The sequence below is a fragment of the Carcharodon carcharias genome, chromosome 10, assembly GCF_017639515.1.
Source record: "Carcharodon carcharias isolate sCarCar2 chromosome 10, sCarCar2.pri, whole genome shotgun sequence".
In the NCBI taxonomy this organism is placed as follows: domain Eukaryota; kingdom Metazoa; phylum Chordata; class Chondrichthyes; order Lamniformes; family Lamnidae; genus Carcharodon; species Carcharodon carcharias.
In genome coordinates this window covers 81,067,286-81,087,584 of record NC_054476.1, presented here as the reverse complement: position 1 = coordinate 81,087,584, position 20,299 = coordinate 81,067,286, and the positions used below count along the sequence as shown (strand labels likewise).

The 20,299-nt window shown below is 44.7% G+C and overlaps 1 protein-coding gene across 2 annotated transcripts in view; it reads left to right on the top strand.

The window, feature by feature from the left end:
- The window catches only part of trim44 (tripartite motif containing 44), a 126,620-nt gene that overhangs the window by 9,104 nt on the left and 97,217 nt on the right, over positions 1-20,299 (top strand). For both annotated transcript variants that reach the window (XM_041197408.1, XM_041197409.1), the window contains exon 2: positions 8,096-8,173. In XM_041197408.1, coding sequence (XP_041053342.1) covers positions 8,096-8,173 — 78 coding nt within the window. The remainder of the gene's footprint in view (positions 1-8,095; positions 8,174-20,299) is intronic.

Here is a 20,299-nt window from a genome sequence, read left to right as displayed (position 1 = left end):
GTATATTGTATTTAATTGTTTGCAGATAGTGAGCATTAACTGGAGATTTACATGAATCCTTACAAATAGACACAGACTCTAACTGTGGTTGTTAGGCTAAGCCATGTATGCTTATAACTCTGTAAATATTTTTTTTAAAAAAGTGTGTTAAGATTGGCTCCAGTTCTACTTTCACCACTTGGCTTCCTTGAATATAACATGGTAGCAGAGGGTGCCTAATGGTGAAGGTTGGAAGCTGAGAAAAAAATAATTATACAGAAAATCATAATACTAGTAACCATTGTGGAAACTGGCAGTGAGCAAGTGTAAATTGTTTGGATATGATTACCCTCTAATGTTTTCAGAGTCTGAATCATATGGCCAGTGAAAGAATGAAGTAGATATCTGGACACAAGTTACATTCCTACTAAAGAAGAAAGAAGGTATGGTTTTGACCTTGTTATTTCCTACAAGAAGTAAAGTCAGAAGTAAAGTATTTGGTGAGCTGGATGCTAATCAGTTGAATAATGTTGAAGGTTTGGATCTTTTATTGAAGTTTTTGGATGAGATATACAAGAAAGATAATCTGTTAAATGGACTTTGATAGGTTTCGGAAAATAGATTGAAATTTCATAGAAGAATATATCATGAACTTGTAACAAGTTGTATAAAAGTTTGACAAAATTCAGGTTGAGGATCCCAAAATCAGTGCTAGTGTTTAAGTTGCTGGATTGTGCAAAGATGTCTCTATGGTTCCAGCTGGTGTTCCCTTCTCAGAGAGGGATAACCTTGTTGGATCAGATCTGCTACCTGGTAAAGATTCCTGCGGAATTAATCTCATCCCAGTTAGTCGTAGAAAGATGATGCTCGATTGGTCAGGTGAACTGTTTGTTCACTGGACCAGATGTTAGCTTTGATGTGTTGGAATTAGCTACTACAATGAAACACTCTAAAGTTGAGAGTGTTTTAAAGGCAAATTAAACATTTTTAAAATACTTAAGTTTGGAAAAAACGTGTACTTAGGTTCCCAACCTTACTGGACCCAAAGAATCTGAAACTGGTCATTTTTGGTGATGTTTCACGTGCTAATCTTCCTGATGGGTATTCTGATGCAGCTGAATTCATAAGATTTATAATGACTGAAAATGGGAAATTATGTCCCTTAGGTTGAGAAGTTAAGAAATTAGAAACAGTTGTTAAAAGTACTTTTATTGCTGAAACATGGAGGCAGTTGATATGGGATTCTATTTGTCCAGTACTTTAAGTGAGATGCTGTACAATAGGTGTACTGAAGATAGTATGGAATGTAATGAGATAATTGTTCATTGTGTAATAATGTGCTCTCCACAAAAAGTATGAGTTAGAAAAGGTGGCGGATTGACCCTGCAAGCTTGAAACAAATGCTGGAGAAAAAGATTACCTCCAAAATTAAGCGGGTGGACGCAAGTCACCAACTGCCTGTTTGCTTTACAAGAAGAAATACTTGTACAAAGAAGTTGTTATTGCCCTAGAGGAGAGGTACTTTGTACAGGATTAGGAGGTTTTTGATTTAATTTGTTTTGAAGTTTTGGTTGCACACATTAGCTCACTCAATTTTATTTAAATAGCGGAAAGGGAATCTGTTAATTTTATGCAGGTGTTGGGCATTAATTGGGGATTCATTTCAATCTGTATGAATAGACATAGGGCGGAATCACCCCAGATCTGTACTAAGTGTGGTAGTGGGCGGAAAAAAGAACATTTTACCTGCTGGCAGCAATGGCAGTTTTTCACACCATATCATCCCAATCCCGTCCCATTAATCATACATTCCCGGGAAACACGTTGTTTTGCGGGTGGGCAGCCTCCAATTTACCTGCCATGCCACCATCTTGCCGCATCCTTACATTGGCGCTGTATATAAAGTGCAGCTGTGCACACATCTCTCAGTGCTTCCAGCCCACGGCTGCTGCACAAAAAACATGGAGACCAGAAATCTGCTGAGTTCGAGTCAGATGACGAGCCTCTGGACTTGCTCATACCTCAGTTGCAGCTGCAAAGGCAAGCTCGGGAACATCAGGAATGGATGTGCCACTGCGCTTCTCAGGTTGGAGGTGTCCATCCACCATCAGGCTGAGGTGATAGCACCAGCATGCTAATATACTGAGGTCAACATTGGTAGGATAGCAGCAGCCATGGAGACCTTGGTCTAGGACATGGATCCTGCACTGCTGTGTGGGCTGAACTCCATCGCTGATGCCATGCGAGAGCTGTGAGGGGCAGCTCACTCTCATTCTGGCTTCCCCTTCTCCTCATGGAGTCAGGCAGGGACCCTTGGACACCCGTAGGGAGGACGGTCAGCAGGTGCACACCTCGGCGCCATCTGCCCAGGTGGCTCCAGGAGTGTCCAGCCGATCTGAATCCCCTCTTCCTGTGATCCCAGCAGTTCCAGTTCCACGGGCCGGGAGGGGGCCACTGCCACACAGAAGGACCCCAAAAGCAGGCCAGGGCTCTCCAAGTCTCGGCCTTCCAGAGGATGCCCATCAAGGTCATTACAGATAGGGTGTAGCAGCCTCCACCTCCACTGTGGATGTCAGGGGAGCACCAAGACGTAGCAGCAGGATTAGGAAGATTAAGAAGATGTCATTGCACAGCCTGGACATGGGTGTTAATCACTATTATGATATAGCCGATGGTAAAGGCTGAATTGTTCAAATCCCAGAGGGAAACTTGAAACAACTGTCATAACCCATTTTTGCAATTTGTATGTTTCAAGAGGCAGGCTTTGAAATCAGTAGTAATAAGACTACCGAGTCTCAAGAGGTTTTTTTTATAACTTTAAATCTAACAATAAAACCATTTCATAGTACCCACTTTACTAGTAAGCTTTGAGAAAAATAAATACATTGTTTCTGAGCTTCACCTGGTTAGGTGTAATATTTCACCCGCTCTTTTCAATGGTCTATTTCAAAATGCAAATTGCCCCCTTTACACCTCACCTTCTATTTCCCTATAGGTATTTAATTACCATTTCAAACCTACTTCTCTTCTGTACATCAAGGCCTTTAGACCAGCTGGCTTTAATCTAGTTAAGACACTCACAAAAACACACACGTAGATGCCACTAAACTCTATTTTAAAATAATTTCCAATAACATTATAAACATTGTTATATCTTTTTGACATCACTTGTATATAATGTTCACTTTGTTAATGAACTCCCAAGAATGTCTCCTTGTTCTGATGAGTAGTGCTTGTGTCACTCAGATGTGAAACCGTGTTCCCTGCACAAGATAAGGAAAGATGACTCATTCTAAGACCTTTTCCTTGTGCTTTGTGCAACCTTCCCAGCACACTGATGGTGCGTTTCACTGTCCTTGGTCACATCAGTCTTGCCTGCACCTCAGTTGCTGCCAGAATGTCCTGGGCTGGCTGCACAAAGTTCCGTCATTCTCTCTGTGTGCTCCCAGCATCTTTGAGGTGCGGCTGGCCAGGGACCATATCAGCATCTGGGTCCGGTGACAATGTGGTCCGGAAGGGTTCAGCTCATGAAGAATGCCATAAGATCAGTGTAAGCTAAAGTTTCCCAGCTGCATCTCAATGATAGGACCCTGTTCACAGAGTGCAAGCGAGGTGCCACCAGCCAGACGGGAGTCAGACATTCACATAAACTATGTGAGGATCTATGGAGTGTCTCCACTGCATGTCGTTGTCATCCTCCTGGAATGTAGGATGGGCATCAGCTGCATCCCCATGCCAGGAACCTTATCACAGAGCACTGCCATCAGCCAGACACGAATCAAACGTCACAGATGCAACATGAGGATTTATGGCATCTCCCCAATGCACGTTGTCATCATCGTCCATGAATCTAGCAGTTATGAGGGCCTCCCGAGCGCATTTGCCTCTTTGGCCAATGCAACGGTCTCATTGCCATCATCCTCGCCTTCAAGGACCTCTTCACCTTTATTGCTGTCGATGACGTCCTCATTGGAGGAGATGTGCAGCTCCTCCATCTCCTCCTCAGCCAGCCCCTCTCCCTGTTGCAGTACCAGGTTGTGAAGGGCGGAGCAGGTGATGATGATGTGTGTCACCCTTTGTGGACTATATTGCAGGGCTACACCAGACCAGTCCAGGCACCGGAACTACATTTTCAACATCCTGATGGTTTGTTCTACCAAATTGCGAGTTGCAGCATGAGCCTTGTACTTTCACTCTGCTGCCCTCTGAGGCCGCCGCACCAGTGTAATCAGCCATATCCTTTGCGGGTAGCCCTGTTTTCTGAGGGGGCCATCCCTGCAGCCTCTGTGGACCCTGGAAGATGTCAGGGGTCTGAGACCTACTGAGGATGTAGGAATTGTGCATACTCTCTGGGAACCGTGCGCAGACTTGCAGGATGCATTTATGGTAGTCGCACACCAGCTGCACATTCAGCGATTGGAAGCCCTTGCAGTTGACGTAGTTGACCCTGCACCAGTGAGAAACCTGAGATCTGGGCAAATCCCAGCACTCTTGTATCCTGGCTTTCCTGATCCTGGGCGAAATGCACAAAGTTATGTGCCTTCATGAAGAAGGTGATGTGATCTCAGGGATGCATTTGTGCGTGGAAGCTTGCGATATCCCACAGAGTCATCTGTGGAGCCCTGAAAGGAGCCACTGGCGTAAAAATTGAGCGCCGCGGTCACTTTCACGGCCACTGGCAGCGGATGCCCTCCATGCTCCCATAGTGTCAATTCCTGTAGCGCTGGCAAATATGACCGACTAGTTCCCTGGACATACAGTCTTCATGAAACTGGTTCTTGGCCATCTGCAAGAATGAAAAGCGGTGTCTATAGACCGTGGGTTAAGCTAGGTGCCGACCAACAATGGCTCACTGTGGCTATTCAGCGGTGTGCACATGAGCTGTAGCCATCCCTTCTTCCTCAGGGTACAGCTCCTCCCTCTGCCCAGCCAGGTACCTCCGTTGCTCTCTTCTCCTTCATCTTCACCCTCTGTAAGCCATGAGGCATATAGCTAGTTCATCAGGCTCCGTGACCCTGATGTACTCCTCCTGCAGGCTGAAAGGTAGAGACACGTGGGTTAGCTTGGGTGTTCTAAGAACCTCTCTTGGTTAAGTCTGAAAACCTCTTAACACATCCCAGAGAGTTCTGACCAACACTTGGTTGGCCAGAGATTAGTACGCTGCATGGCTGACCAAAACACCACCCACCTCCGCTAACTCCACCTGACTGATTGGCAGCCGCTTTTCCCACTGGACTGCATGCTGTGCTGTCAGCTCAGGCACAGGCATTCTCCTAACCTGCACTACAAAGCTGCGCTGTTAGCTTGAACCATGGGGGAGCCTGGACCAAACCAGGATGATGACATTGCAAGGGGCTGTGAGCGCCTCCACCAGTGACTGCTCCATGGCCAGCTTTAGCAAGGAAATTGTACAATGTCATCCAATTGTTCTGCAGCCCACTATAACACTCATTAGTTTTCAGTCTGTGCTTGACAGGTCAAAAGCTCTGTAGCATTTGGTGGCACTTTCATGCCTCTGTGTTGCTTGAGTGGGCAGATAAGCTAGAAGCCAGATTTCACGCATGTCATTGTGGCTGCACCTGAACTGTAGCAACAACAGAGGAATGGTCACTTTATACAAGTTCTCTCTAAAGTGTCGCCATTTCCTTCCCACTCCCCATCCTGCACACATACTTGTACACTACCATCAATTGCAATGCAGCCCTTGCCCCCTCCAACTCTCCCCAACCGCAGTGCAGCCCTTGCCCCCCCAAACTCTTCTTGACTGCAGTGCAGCCTTTGCCCCCTCCAAATCTCCTCAACCACAGGGCAGTCCTTGTCCCGGCACCAGTCAGCCAGCCAGGAAAATGCGACGTGCCTGTGCCCTCACCTGAGTGTATGGTGCCTCAACCGTGAAGTCCAACAGGCGGCCCTCATGAGCGTGCGCAGTGTTGTTGTACACTCACCCCTGAGTTCCCCTCAAAGTACAGGTGCACACCTTATAAATGCTGTTGTGAAACACGTTGACACACAATCATGCCGACCCGCTTGGATGATGCAACTTGGGGGGATGATTCCGGCAAACTGGGCTTATAATTATATGCGGATATATTACATTGAAGTTCCTGACATGCGGCCGCAGGAAACACAGCCCACCATTGATGGGCGGAGCAGATGATTGCAACCTAATTTCATGACCATGAAACTGATTCTTGGCCTTTCTGCCATATTGCCTGCTTATGCCCACCAGGACAACCGATGCCAGCAGGCACAGAAAATTCCACCCGTAGTCTTAGACTGAAACTGTGTGGTTATTACGTTAGGAGATATCTGCTTGTAATGAGTAAATTCGTAAACAAATATATAAATACAAAAGTGTGTGTAAAGAATAAGGATAGAACCAGAGCCAAACGCTTGACTTTCTGGGATATAACGTTAGTTGTGTGATTACAAGCTTAGACCTACATTGACGTGCCTTCTGAATTGAAAGAGAAATGGGAGGAGTGAGAGAGAGGATGGTGAGTAAGAAAAAAATGGTGGGAGTCTGGGCCAAAGGAGAAGGAGGGAAAGAGAGAGATGGGCAAGAAAGAGAATCAATGTAGGCAGGAAGAAACTAGGATGAAGGACAGGAGAAACATGAGACTTGCCCTAGATGCCATTGATCTAACACATGTGTAAGTGACAGCTTGGCTCAATCTGTGCACTCACACCTCTGATTCAGAAGGTTGTGGATGTAAGCTTCCCTCCAGCAACTGAATTTGTAATGTACACTGACAGTGCCGATGAGAATTGAGAGAGTGCCGCCTTTACCTTTGAGTAAGACTCTGCCTGCCTGTTCAGTGGGTCTGAAAAATCCCAGGCATTAATTGAAGAAGGGTAGTGAATTCTCCTCGTGTCCTGGCCAACGTACATCCCTCAAGCAATATGACCAGAGCTTCTCATGGCAACAATGAAATGAATGAGATATTTTTGGCTATTATGACCCACATAATAGTAGTGACTATGCTGCAAGTAATGAATTGTACATGAATCACTCTGAGATCATAGTGACATCTGATAAAGCTCTGTGTAAATTAAGGTCCCTTTATCTGAGCTGTTCCCTTTCTGCTAATAGTAGAGATTATAGACACTTCTAACCCTGCCAATTGGATTCAACTCTATTTCAATCTCATGATGTTTCAGAAATGATAGTTTCTCAGAGTCAGTGTGAAAGGGCACTAATCAATGCTAGTACTTTTGAATTATTTTACAGGACTGCCAACACTCTCTTTTATTAACCATTTATCAGTTCTGCACTTAATGTACGTGCTTCACAGGAATAGAAGAGAGAGAGCAAAATTATCGCAAGTGCTGGCAAGAATGACTTTTCTGATTGAAGTTGGAGAGTCTTATTATCGCTGTGACAGTCTACACAGAAAGACGCTGTTTTATCACAAAAAGGGGAAGATCTCCATTGATAAAGGATAGGTTTGTGATTAACTCACACCAGGTACACAGACTCTCTTGTGTGTGCTAATGTTATGATGTCCCAAAGTGAATAAAGTGACTTCTACTAGTCTCCTTTCCTGCCCCAAACAATATTCCCTTGATCCCAAAACAAAATGATCTGGATGTTAAATTGTCTCTTTTGTTTCTGCCAGCAAGAATAGAAGAAATCACCTTTTCTCAGCTTTCCAAGGCAAAAGCTGCTACTCATCAGGAACCCACCATCTTTCTCTTGTGACAGTGGTTAGACTTTCAGACTCGAAGGCCAGAATTTTCCGGCCCCCTCGTTGCAGGTTCCCCTGCAGTGGAGGCGGCGAGCCATTGAAATCTCTGTTCACATTGGCGGGACCGGAAGATCCTTCTGGCGTGAGGGGCTGGAAAATTTTGGCTGACATTTCCCTCTTTTCTTCCCCTGTTCATTTTACACAGCTCCATTTAGGGAACTATTTACCATTCAAAGGCATCAACATAAAACTCACTATTTTAAATCTGTCACAATATCTTTCTCATAGAACATAAAGGGTTTGTACACTTGAAAATTAAATGACATTGGGATGCCCCTAATGTCTTGTACCTGTGATATTAAAAGCTAGTGGAAAAGCTGGGGTGTGTTTGGAGCTCTTTGTAACCTCATTCCTTTGCTCTTTCTTAGAATCGACCTCCCATTGACCTGAAGGCTGCCATGCTGGAGATGGTGGACCGGCTGAAGATGAAAAGCTCTGACCCCAATGTAAGTGCCTCCTTCTCTGTGTCAGCACCACATTCTTCTTTCATAGAGATTGGCTCATGAGCCAACATGAGGTGCCATTCTTCAGGTAACACATTCAGGGGGATATCCCATAGACAATTCAAAGAAAATAAAGGAGTTCTCCTGATGTTCTGGCTAATATTCCTCCCTCAGTCAACACCACCAAAAACAGTTTAACTGATCTCCTATCTCCTTGCTGTTTGTGGGATCTTGTTATGTGCAACGATTGTCTACAATAGCAACACTGATAGCATTTCAATGTAATTAGTTGTATGTCAAGCAATTTGAAATGTGCTTAAAAATGTCTCTATACGTATAGATCTTTCAAGTTTGTTCTTTATTCAAAGTCACTATATTAATAAATACAGTGAGAGAGGATTTTTAGTCCACCTTAGCTTTTGAATCTAGAATATAGTTCACACACAACACTTCCATAACATCCTATCAACCTTGGCTCAGTGTTAGCACTGATACCACAGAGGTTGTAGGCCCCTGTCCAACTCCAGTGGACTGAACATATAATCTAGTTGACACTCCCAGTGCAGTAGTGAAGGAATGCTGCACTGTCTGAGGTGTGGTCTTTCAGATGAGGTGTTAAACCGATGCTGTATCTGGATGTAAAAGATCCCATGGCAAATTCGAAGCAGAGCAGAGGGATTCTCTCCTATGTCCTGGCCAATAGTTATCTACAATTCACATCACAAAAACAGATTATCTGGTCATCACATTGCTAATTGGGGGACCTTGCTTTGCTCAATTTAACTGCTGTGTTTCCTACATCACAATAATGATTACACTTCAAAAGTACTTTGAGATGTCCTAAGGTCATGAAACAACAACAATAACAACAGCCTATATTTACATAGCACCTTTAATGTAATAAAACATCCCAAGACACTTCACAGGAATGTCATAAAATTCGGCACTGAGCCCACGAGGAGGTATTGTGTCAGATGACCAAAAGCTTGGTCAAAGAGAGAGATTTTAAGGAACATCTTAAAGGAGGAAAGTGAGGTAGAGGTGGAGAGGTTCCAGAGCTTAGGCCCTAGGCAACTGAAAGTGTGGCCACAATTGTGAATCGAGTAAAATTGGGATAAATGCTCAAGAATTTAGAATTAGAGCAGCACCGATATCTCAGATGGTTGTGGAGCTGGAAGAGATTACAGAGTAGGGAGGGACAAGGCCTTGGAGGGATTTGAAAACATTGATGAGAATTTAAAGTAACACAGGGATAATAGGTGAATGGGACTTGGTGAGAGCTTAGACATGGGCAGCAGACTTTTGGATGACCTCCAGTTTACAGAGGGTAGACTGTGGGAGACCAGTCAGAAAGATGCGATTTTTTGTATGTATCTTATATGAATGATGCATCTTTACTGATGCACACTGGGTGGAGTTGGAGCAGCAGTTAACAGTAGTGGATGCAACACATGAGTTGCTAACCAAGGCCTCATCAAATTGGTAAAGATTCACCATCATTGATCACATTATATCAGGTGTGGTCAGTGTTTTGTTTCCAAAAGAAATCTTCCCAACCACCAGATCAGTGCTTCTCAAACTATTTTCCAATGTGACCCCATTTTAACACTTGAAAATTAAATTGACGCCAGACACCAGCAGAAACAAAACAGCAATAAAGCAGCATAGTAACATTCAGTGTATAATTATTAAAGTCCACATATTATAGATCAACATCTAATAATACATCATATAAGTATGAAAATCTGTGTTTTTGAAGCACTTTATAAAATTGTACTATTTTATGCACTCATTTAAGTTTCAACCAAGTACTCCATATTCCCTGGTTACAGAAGACTTGGGGAAGCCCATTTCCTCCCTCCCCTTCAAACACATTATAATCAGTCCCTCTCCCCCATCACATTCACATTCCCCTCTTCCAAACCCCTTCCAACCCACCCACATACATACGCACCCATCATCACCCCCACTCACTCACTGAGCAGCCCCTCATCCCAAATCCCCTCCATGCCCCACTCACACAGCAGCTCCTCTTTCTAACCCCCTTCCACCTCACACACACTCACTTGCTTACCCATCCACCTGCTTACCTACCTACCTACCCACCCTTTGTGTCGAGCTGCCAATGTTTGTGAATCAGAATGAGGGCATTGGATGATTATTTAAATGGAAACAATGTGCAGGGTTATGGGGAAAAGGCAGGAGATTGGTACTAAGTTAAAATGCTCAGAGAGCCGGTGCAGACATGATGGGCTGAATGGCCTACTTCTATACCGTAACAATTCTATGAGAGTCGCTATTCTGAAGCTGCTACTCACCTTCCAAGCTCAGCCACATAACCTCTCAAATTTTCCCACATTCAGTCAGTGACTGAGTTGCAATTTCTGGCCTCTGCGCCAAATTGGCACACAAACATCCCGACCTGCACTCCTAAAGTTAAAGGGCTTTTTGGGCTCACCGTCCACCCCTTGCTGTTTAGCGGCAGGGATCTAGTGAGTCCAGGACTGCCCTACCAAAGTGTCCTCTCCAAAGTCATCATTGCTGCCTCAGAGATGGGGGTGCTCGCAACCCCAAATGTGACCTCTGCGACCCCATCAGGGGTTGCGACCCGCAATTTGGGAATCCCTGATTCTGACTGTACTCCCAATGTACATGAGACCAGAGATTCATTGAGCTACAATTCAAATTGCTGCAAGGGATAGCTCAATTTGTAATTGAGCCGCATGGACCAAAAGTATCAGGCTGGATTCTGGCTATGTGTGAGATGATGCTGATCTCAGCCAGTTTGGCAGGAATCTGCAGTTAGACTCAGTCTTCATGGTGAAATGAAATTCCCCAGGATTCCCTCTGCTGGTCATTTTCCAGTGAGGCTTATTAAAAACTACAACAAAGTGGACTTGGCTACAATGCCTCTCACAGTTGAGTAACCTGCTGAAGTCAGTGTCTAGGTTCAGACATGAAGAATTGCTGATTGGGAGAGATGTTGGTGGGCCTGGAATCAATAACCCAGCAGAAGCCAATGCCTTCATTTCAATAGTGACTACATTTCAAAGGGACTTAGTTACTTTGGTACTCTGTTTAGCAGTTCTAATAGCTCATGAGCACCCTATTGCTGTAGATTTCCCAAGCCAGGAGAAGCATTTTTTTCAGCTTCTACTCTGTCAAACCCCTGAAGAATTTTATATGTTTCAATTAAATCAACTATTATACTTCTAAACTCCATGGAATATAGACCTGGTCTACTCAACCTTTCCTCATAGGATAATCCCCAGTCTAGTGAACCTTTGTTGCACTCCCTCTAGGCAATTATGTCCTTCCTTAGAGAGGAGACAAAACTGTGCGCAATACTCCAGATGTGGCCTCACCAATGTTTGATACAGTTTTACTCTTATACTCTAATCCCTTAATAACAAAAGCTTTAATATCACATAATTTATCTTCCTAATCACTTGCTGTGCCTACATGTTACTTTTCTGTGTTTGAGGTACAAGGACACCCAGGTTCATTCTGAATGCACACATTTCCCAGTCTTGTACCATTCAAAAAAATTCTACTTTTTATTTTCCCTACCAAAGTGGATAACTTCACACTTCACCACGTTGTTTTCCATCTGCCACGTTTTTAACCACTCGCCCAACCTGTCCATATCCCTCTGCTGCCTCTTTGTATCTTCCTCACCTCTTACTTTCCCACCCAACTTTGAATTGTCAACAAACTTGGATGTATTACACCTCTCATCTACTAGTTACAGCCTGCCAACCTGAAAATATCCCATTTATTCCTATTCTCTGTTTTCTGTCCATTAACCAATCCTCAATTCATGCTGAGGTATTATCCCCTATCCCATGAGTCCTAATTCTGTGCAATAATTTCTTGTGCAGCATCATATTGAATGCTTTTTGGAAATTCAAACACACTACATTTGACGTTTCGAGTCCTCATGACCCTTCGACAGAACTTGAGTTCGAGTCCAGGAAAGAGCTGAAATATACAGCCTTCCGGACTGAATATTGAATTCAACAACTTCAGGTCGTGAGCTCCCTCCCCCATCTCCACCCCCTTTCTGTTTCCCCCTTCCTTTTTTTTCCCCAATAAATTATAAAGATTTTCCTTTTCCCACCTATTTCCATTATAAAAAAAACCCCACTAGAGCTATACCTTGAGTGCCCTGCCATCCATTCTTAATTAGCACATTCGTTTAGATAATATCACCAACTTTAACTTTAACACCTATGTGTTCTATTGTACTATTGTCGTTGACATCTTTTGATGATCTGCTTCTATCACTGCTTGTTTGTCCCTACAACCACACCCCCCCCTCCACCTCTCTGTCTCTCTATCTCTCCGCCCCCCCCCACACACACCTTAAACCAGCTTATATTTCAGCTCTTTCCTGGATTCGAACTCAAGTTCTGTCGAAGGGTCATGAGGAGTCGAAACGTCAACTCTTTTCTTCTCCGCCGATACTGCCAGACCTGCTGAGTTTTTCCAGGTAATTCTGTTTTTGTTTTGGATTTCCAGCATCCGCAGTTTTTTTGTTTTTATAAAATAAAGGGTCATGGGAATGGAAATGTTCTAGTAAGTTGTTAGGTTACGATAGTATGACAGTACTTAATAAACATGGCAATGTTAAATGTTAAGGCTCATTCTTCATGATTAATGAGAATTAATCAGTCTCCAAACAGCTGATAGAAGTAAACAAGGCACCCTGTACTTCAAATGCTTTTTTTTTGTCTCCTGGGAACAGAATGTGATAAATCAAGGGCTGTGTAGTGATAATGATCATGACACAGGCCAGTTGCCCAGCATGGGTGCTCAGGTGGTATATGTTTCAGTGTGATCCAGTGAATGGAAAGATGTGATAATTGTGGGGTGCAGGAAAAGTTACTGGCAAGTATAAACATTGGTTGAATGTTCAGGATGATGGCCAAGAAGTGAGGCACATTGACTGGAAGTATGTGTTGAAGGAGTGGAGAGTGCGAAAGTGTATTGCAAGTAATGATAGTGGGTCCAGACTCCTGCATCTGAAAATGATTATGCACCAGAGAAAGACCATCATATAGTGAAAGAGGGCATTCTTATATTAATAGTCCAGACAGACATAAAAATGCAAGTAAAGATCATAACTTTAATAAATCAGACGATGAAATAAAGGCTACAAAATATTATAAAAACAAAAAACTGCGGATGCTGGAAATCCAAAACAAAAACAGAATTACTGGAAAAATTCAGCAGGTCTGGCAGCATCGGCAGAGAAGAAAAGAGTTGACGTTTCGAGTCCTCATGACCCTTCAGCAGAACTGAAGGGTCATGAGGACTCGAAACGTCAACTCTTTTCTTCTCCGCCGATGCTGCCAGACCTGCTGAGTTTTTCCGGCTACAAAATATTTCTGTAATAAAGCTAGAAGCAGAAATCCTCATGCTGGTGAGGTTTTGGAGGCTGCCAATAAACTTGCTGATGAACTAATAAAGGAGGCAAAACATAGTTGGAGAGAGTTTGGAGTTTATTCTGAGGTATCAGATTAGGAGCAACCAGCTTTGTCACAGAGGTGGATTTGCACTGAAAAAGTCCTTGCAGTTGAAAGTTACGAGGCTAGGAGTTTTGAAAAGCAACTGGGTGATACAGATGTTAATATGGTCTGTCCCACAGCTGGCAAAGTAACCCTGAAAATCTTTTATAGCTTTTGGCCACTCATTCATAGGATTGAAAGTCAATCTATATAAACTCCTCATTTATGCAATATGCTACTTTTCAGAGAGAAATGTTTCTAAAACCATCCAAAGGGGCAGCAGATCACTGAAGGTAAACTATGGAAGCTAAACAAATGCATCCGTGGCCTGAATGATGCTTCCAGTACGTGGTATCTTTTGGTTAGATCTGTTTTGCTGAGAATTGATTGTGTTCAACTAAAAATAGATCCTGCAAAATTTTATTGGTATTATAAAGGAAAACTTTCAGGCATCTTCATAATGCATGTTGAAGATTTGTTATGGGTTGGTACTGTGGCATTTGAGAAATGTGCTATTAATAAGATTAGAGTGGGATTTAAAATTTGGGGTCAAGGTTTTGAGGCTTTAAAGACGTTACTTTAGATTAGGTACAGAATAACTTTAGATCAACAGTCTGACTTAGAGAATGTACTCCCATCCTGGTCAATTGTGAAAGATCTTCACAGAAAAGGGTTGTTACTGTATATCAGAAGAGACAGAGCAATTGTGAAGCTTGATTGGTCAGTTGCTATGGCTGTGCATTCAAACTAGGCCAGATGTTAGCTTTGATGTATTGGCATTGAGTACTATAATGAAAAACACTGAATTCGAGAACGTTTAAAGGGCAAATAAAACATGATACAATTAAATCTGAAAAAAATGTGTTGCCAAATTCCCATCCTTGGGTGATCCAAAGAACATGAAACTAGTCATGTTTAGCAATGCTTCACATGATAATCTTCCTGAAGGGTATTGTGTAGTTGGTTTCATTATCTGTATAATGGCTGTCAAATGGTTAATGGTGTCCCTTAGCTTGGGAAGCTTAGAAATTAGAAAGGGTTGTTAAAAGTACTTTGGCTCCCCACCAGACTCAGTGTTTTAGCAGTGGACGTGGGATTCTATTTGTCAAATATTTAAGTAAAATTCTGTAAAAGGGGTGTACTGAAGATTCTATACCATTGAATATTATGCAAATTCTCGTTCATTGTGGGATAATGTACATACTACGAAAAGTGTGGGTGGTATTCATGGAGGGAATGGGGGCCTCGAAAGCCAGCAAAACCACCATGTCATTTCCTTTAGGGAAGTCCTGCCAAATTAAGTTTCATTCGAGCATTAACTGAGTAGCAGAGAGCCTTCCCCAGGGTCAAGGACCTTGGGAGCAGAAATTCCACTTGCTGAGAGCTGCCAGCCAGCCAATCAGAGGCTGGCAGCTCTATTGATCAGTGGCACCAACTGGGAGGCAGTGCCTGCTGCCAGTAAGACATTCACCTGATGCCCAGGATCGTCTCTGGGCCCCAGACCACAGGTGAGTAATGGTGGGAGAGGAGTCGCCGGAGAGTGGGATTGGCAGCAAAGGCAGGGGTGGCTCTCAGCGGCTCACTCCCCCTGTGGATATAAGGCACTAAGGGTCTTTGAACGAGGGATTTCCCTGGAAGCCAGAAAGCAATGCCCCATGGGTTTGGTTATCCTGCTTTCTATCTGGAGAGCCGTCTACCCACTGCTGGGTTAATACCATCGGCGGCAGGATGAGACCATTAAGTGGGTGTTAATTGCCGCTTAAGGGCAGCGGGGTAGGAAGGCCACCCATGGACCTTCCACCACTGACTTAATTGGGGTGGAAGGCGGTGAGATCATCGCTCGCCACCCTTTCACCTGATTGAATGCCCCCACCCAGGCTGAGGGCATTAAATTCCACCCTGTGAGTATGGATTGACCTTGCTGACTTGAAACAAATGCTGGAGAGAAAGGAAATCTCTAAAATTAAATGGGTGGATGCAAGTCACCAACTGTTTGATTGTTTACAAAAAGAAATGCAAGTACCAGGAAATTGTTAGGAGTCCGAGAGGAGGACTCTTGCAATGTAATGCTTTGTTCAGATTATGGAAGCTTTTGATTTAATTTGTTTTGAAATTTTGGTTGTACACATAAAGTCCAACTTTTATTTAAAGAGAGCGATTGTGTTTAATTGTAGGCAGGTGGTGGGAATTATCTAAGGATTCACTTGAGCCCTTATAAATAGACACTGGGCAGAACTTTACATTCGGTGTGTGGGCGCGCGCCCGACATGCCGGAACGGAAAATGACGCACGATGACATTGTACCATCGCGATATTTCACTAGGCGGGCATGCCATGAGGACGGAGGCATGCCCGCCATTAATTAACAGGCCAGTTAAGGCCCACGAGGCACCAATTGTCTGTGATTTTATGTAGCCCATGTGATTTTCAAGGCATCACACAGATGTAATGGGCAGGCGGATAGGCCACATATTCAAAAACCTCACCCACGAGTGGGACAAGAGGGGTGAGTTGGCTTGCTAATGCGAGTTGTCAGTACTTTAGCTTATCAATTGCTGCTTCTTGCTTGTGTAAACAGGGCATCTTCATTTCGCTTCAGAGCTGTTTTGACAGAAATAAGAGGCTTCAGATCAGGACTCGGGAGGAGTCATACCACTTGGGGCCTTCCAGGTATCAGACAGCGTGCCTTTACCCTGGGAACAGGGATTATGGTCTCTGCTGGAGGCACCTCCTCTGAGGAGGAAGAGAGGGTCAGAAGGGGGAGAAGACCAGGTGTCCTATTCAGCCTCCAGGGAGCCACCTGTGGGAAGACAGGCACAGGCACAAGGGGCGCAGGGCCAACAGGAAGTCCAAGGCAGAAGGGGCCACAGAAGACGTCACTATCCTGCTGCCAGGTTTACAGGCAGGCAATGCAGCTACCTCAATATGTCTGAGGTGTAATGCCAAAGGAGGCTCCACCTCTTAAGGGAGACAGTGACCTCCATCTGTCAGATGATCGGCTCCAACTGTGTGGGTGGACACCCCAGGCAAGTGGCGCTGATGGTCACAGTGACCCCCAACTTTTATGCCTCCGGTTCTTTCCAGGGTCAGTGGGTGATCTTTGTGGAGTCTCCCAATCAGCTGTCCACAGTTGTGTCAACAGATACTCTGTTCAGGTGTGCATTGACTTCCATTCATTACCGCACGGATGAGACCAGCTAGGCAGAGCGAGCCAGAGGCTCTGCCATGATTGCTGGGTTCCCCCGCATCCAGGGTGCAATTAACTGCACACATGTGGCCATTAAGGTGCCAGCAGGTGAGCCCGGTGCCTTCATCAATAGGAAGGGATTCCACTCCATGAACGTGCAGATAGTGTGTGACCATAGGATGCAGATTCTGCAAGTCTGTGCAAGGTACCCAGGCAGCTCCCATGATGCTTACATCCTGAGACACTCCCAGGTGCCCAGGCTCTTCAGTGCTCCAGCCCGGCTGGATGCCTGCCTGACTGAGAGGGTGTGATGCTGGTGCATCCTATGGTTGCTGTCCTCTGGGGTGAGCGGTGGGCCTTCAGGTTCCTCACCCCGATGGGCCTTTGGTGAGCCTGAGAGGAAGAACAAGGACGTCATTAGTTGAAGTCATTACACTGTTACTGCGCAGGCCTGGCATCCGGATCAGGGTGCCTTCATCTTTCTATTATTAATGGGGATTCCATGTTCGAGGGCTCACATCAATATACAGACAACAGTGGAATGGTTGCTATTACAGACATTCTGACCTCAGTGCACTGCATTCTTACCTCCCTGTGGCTCCCCACCCTCACCGTGGCCAGTTGACCTGGGCGCATGGCGCCTCTCCAGCTCCAGGACCTCCTGCTCGTATATACTCAAGATTAGAAAGTGGGACGGTCCTCCGCCAGTCTGCAACCTCTCTGCATTTTTATGGGATGTCTTCTCCTGAAAGGACAGAGGAGCACTGATTAGTCCACCCTGTACCTGCATTGCCATTGCAGCCTGACCAACCCCACCTGAGGAACACCTCGCAGGGCTCAGCCAATTCGTAACTCTGGAGCCACAAGACACTCATTCTAAGCAGCCAGTGCTCACCCCCTTGCCGAGATGCTGCCTCATTGACATTTGCCACTCATACTTTAAGAACTCTTGAGGCCCAGGGGGCTATGGGGGTAGCGCTCCTAACTGCTGTGCTAAGTGACCCATGACAACTCAGTACTCATCCTTCCCAATTGCAGGAGATCATTGAAGTGCTTACGACACTGCGCCCATGTGCACCTCACCACATCATGGAGCTCACCCTGGATGCCACCTCCTCCCAGGTATTTTTGGTGAGGTGGGGGGGGCCACTTCCTCCAGTCCTTGGGGACAAGTATGTCTCTGCATGCCATCACCTCCTGCAGGAGGGCAGCTAGATACTCGTCGGAAAAACGTGAGGCCGACTGCCCTGCTGACCTGCCTTCCCACCTGCCGTGTTCAGCACTGAGGTGCTCCATAGCGAGGGTCCCTCCGAGTCACTGGCAGCCTTCACATGGCTGCCTGCACTGTTTTTGAATCGGCCGCTGGGTCACCATTGGCCCCGGCGGACATTGAGCCCCTGCCCCCACCTGCCCCTTCTCGCTGATGCCACTGTTGCGTATTACACTGGCTGGGCCTTAATTGGTCCGCCTGCGTAAAATGGCGGTACAGAGCCGATCGCAGGTGACAGTCAGATCCCTGACCACCCCCGCCTGCTCCCACCGAGCCTGCCCGACGACTGGAAAATCCTGGCCACTGATTTAAACTGTGGTTGTGGGTTTAGGAGGTGCTTGCTGGGAATCTGTAACTGTGTGCATAAATGCTAATAAAAGTGCTGCAAAGATTGGCTGCAGCTATATCCTTCATTTAACTGTCTTTTTGGAATATAACACCTTGGCCTGAGACCCCAATCATGGGCAGAACCATCTCGTCCTTTGGAAGCAATTAGTCTATAAAAAAGAAAATTTGCGGTAGAGAGAGCACTGTTGCTGTATTTTTTAGTGGTTTGAAGTGCAGTTATCTTTCAGAAAGCATTGAGTCAGTGCCCCAGTTGTTATCCTGATTGTGTTGACGCGTAGTGGCAGACAGCACCTCAAATTTCAACCTGTTTTCATTCATTCTTGCTTCATCAGCAGTAGGTGCTGGTGCAGTTGACTGCACCTGCATTGGTGTATTTCATTCAAATTCCGCCACCACCCGCTTCAGGTTTTACTGGGCTGCCTCACGCCCTTGACACAGTTGTGTTTGACAGCAGTAAGGAACTTGGAGGCAAGCAAGGCCTTTGTATAATTATGTCATCTGAAGGCTACAGTCTGATTAACAGAAAGCGCTACAAGGCATTCAATTAAAGCTTTTCTCCCAGAAGCTGTCAACCCTGACAGCCTCTCACGGTTTGTTGCTTTTTTATTGCTGCTCTGCTCACGGTCATTCTTTCCATTCACAGTCTATGCAATAATTGTAAAATTTTCTGCTGAAGCCTTTTATCAAAACAAATAAATATTTCAAAATAACCAGGGTTACTCTCAAAATTCAGAAAGTGGCAGAAACACATTCCCACTGAAAAATCCTTGGAATATAATGGAATATCTGAGGATAATGAATGGGATTTGTCAGATGATGTAAGAATATTTATTGTACTGACAACAATGTCCCTGTAGTTGTTCAACCTCAGTAGAGAATGAGGTCAAAGATGGGGGTGAACCACTCAGTTTATTTCTCATTGTGAACCTCGCGGCTCTGCATCTGTATTTGGAATGCACGCCCACTGACTACATTGACCCCGCAAGTACCAATTTATTTTAACCAGAAACCGAGTTATAGAAACCCTTATCTGCTGCACTACTGTCTGATGTTTCAGAGTTCACATTCATTGCAATACTGCCTGCTACTCCTACCTAATAAACCACAACTCCTCACTGTTTAGTATTTCAAACCTCATTCAGTGCAATATTGTCTGATATATCAGGCGCCTCATTCAAAGCAATATTGTCTGATACCTCAGGCATCTCATTCAGTGCAATATTGTCTGATATACCAGGCGCCTCATTCAGTGCAATATTGTCTGATATATCAGGCGCCTCTTTCAGAGCAATATTGTCTGATATATCAGGCGCATCATTCAGTGCAATATTGTCCAATATATCAGGCCATTCATGAAGTGCAGTAGTGCCTAAAATAACACACCCCTCATTCAGAGCAATAGCAGAGCTCTCAATCATTTTGCTTCTGAGGCTCCTATCCCATGTTATAAATATTTCATGGACTCCCATAACACAACATGGGTACTTTTTTCTGTGTAGAAATTAGTCAAACAATTAAACGTATGTATTTATCTTTTTTGTTTTACTTACTTAATATGATGAGGAGATTGATTGCATCATCTCCATTGCCATACTGCAAGAGTGCTGCATGAGAGGGCTTAGAAGTTAGACCCGAGTAGTGAATGACAAGCTTTTATATCCTGCTACTAGGGTGAAGGAAGTCTTTAAAAAAAGCCTGCCATAAAAAGCCTGCTGTTGGACACACTTGTGTAACAGAATTAAGAAATGCTTCTCTTTGCAGATGCTCAGTTTGGGGATTTTACTGTACTTTTGATAAAGTCTGATTAATTTAAC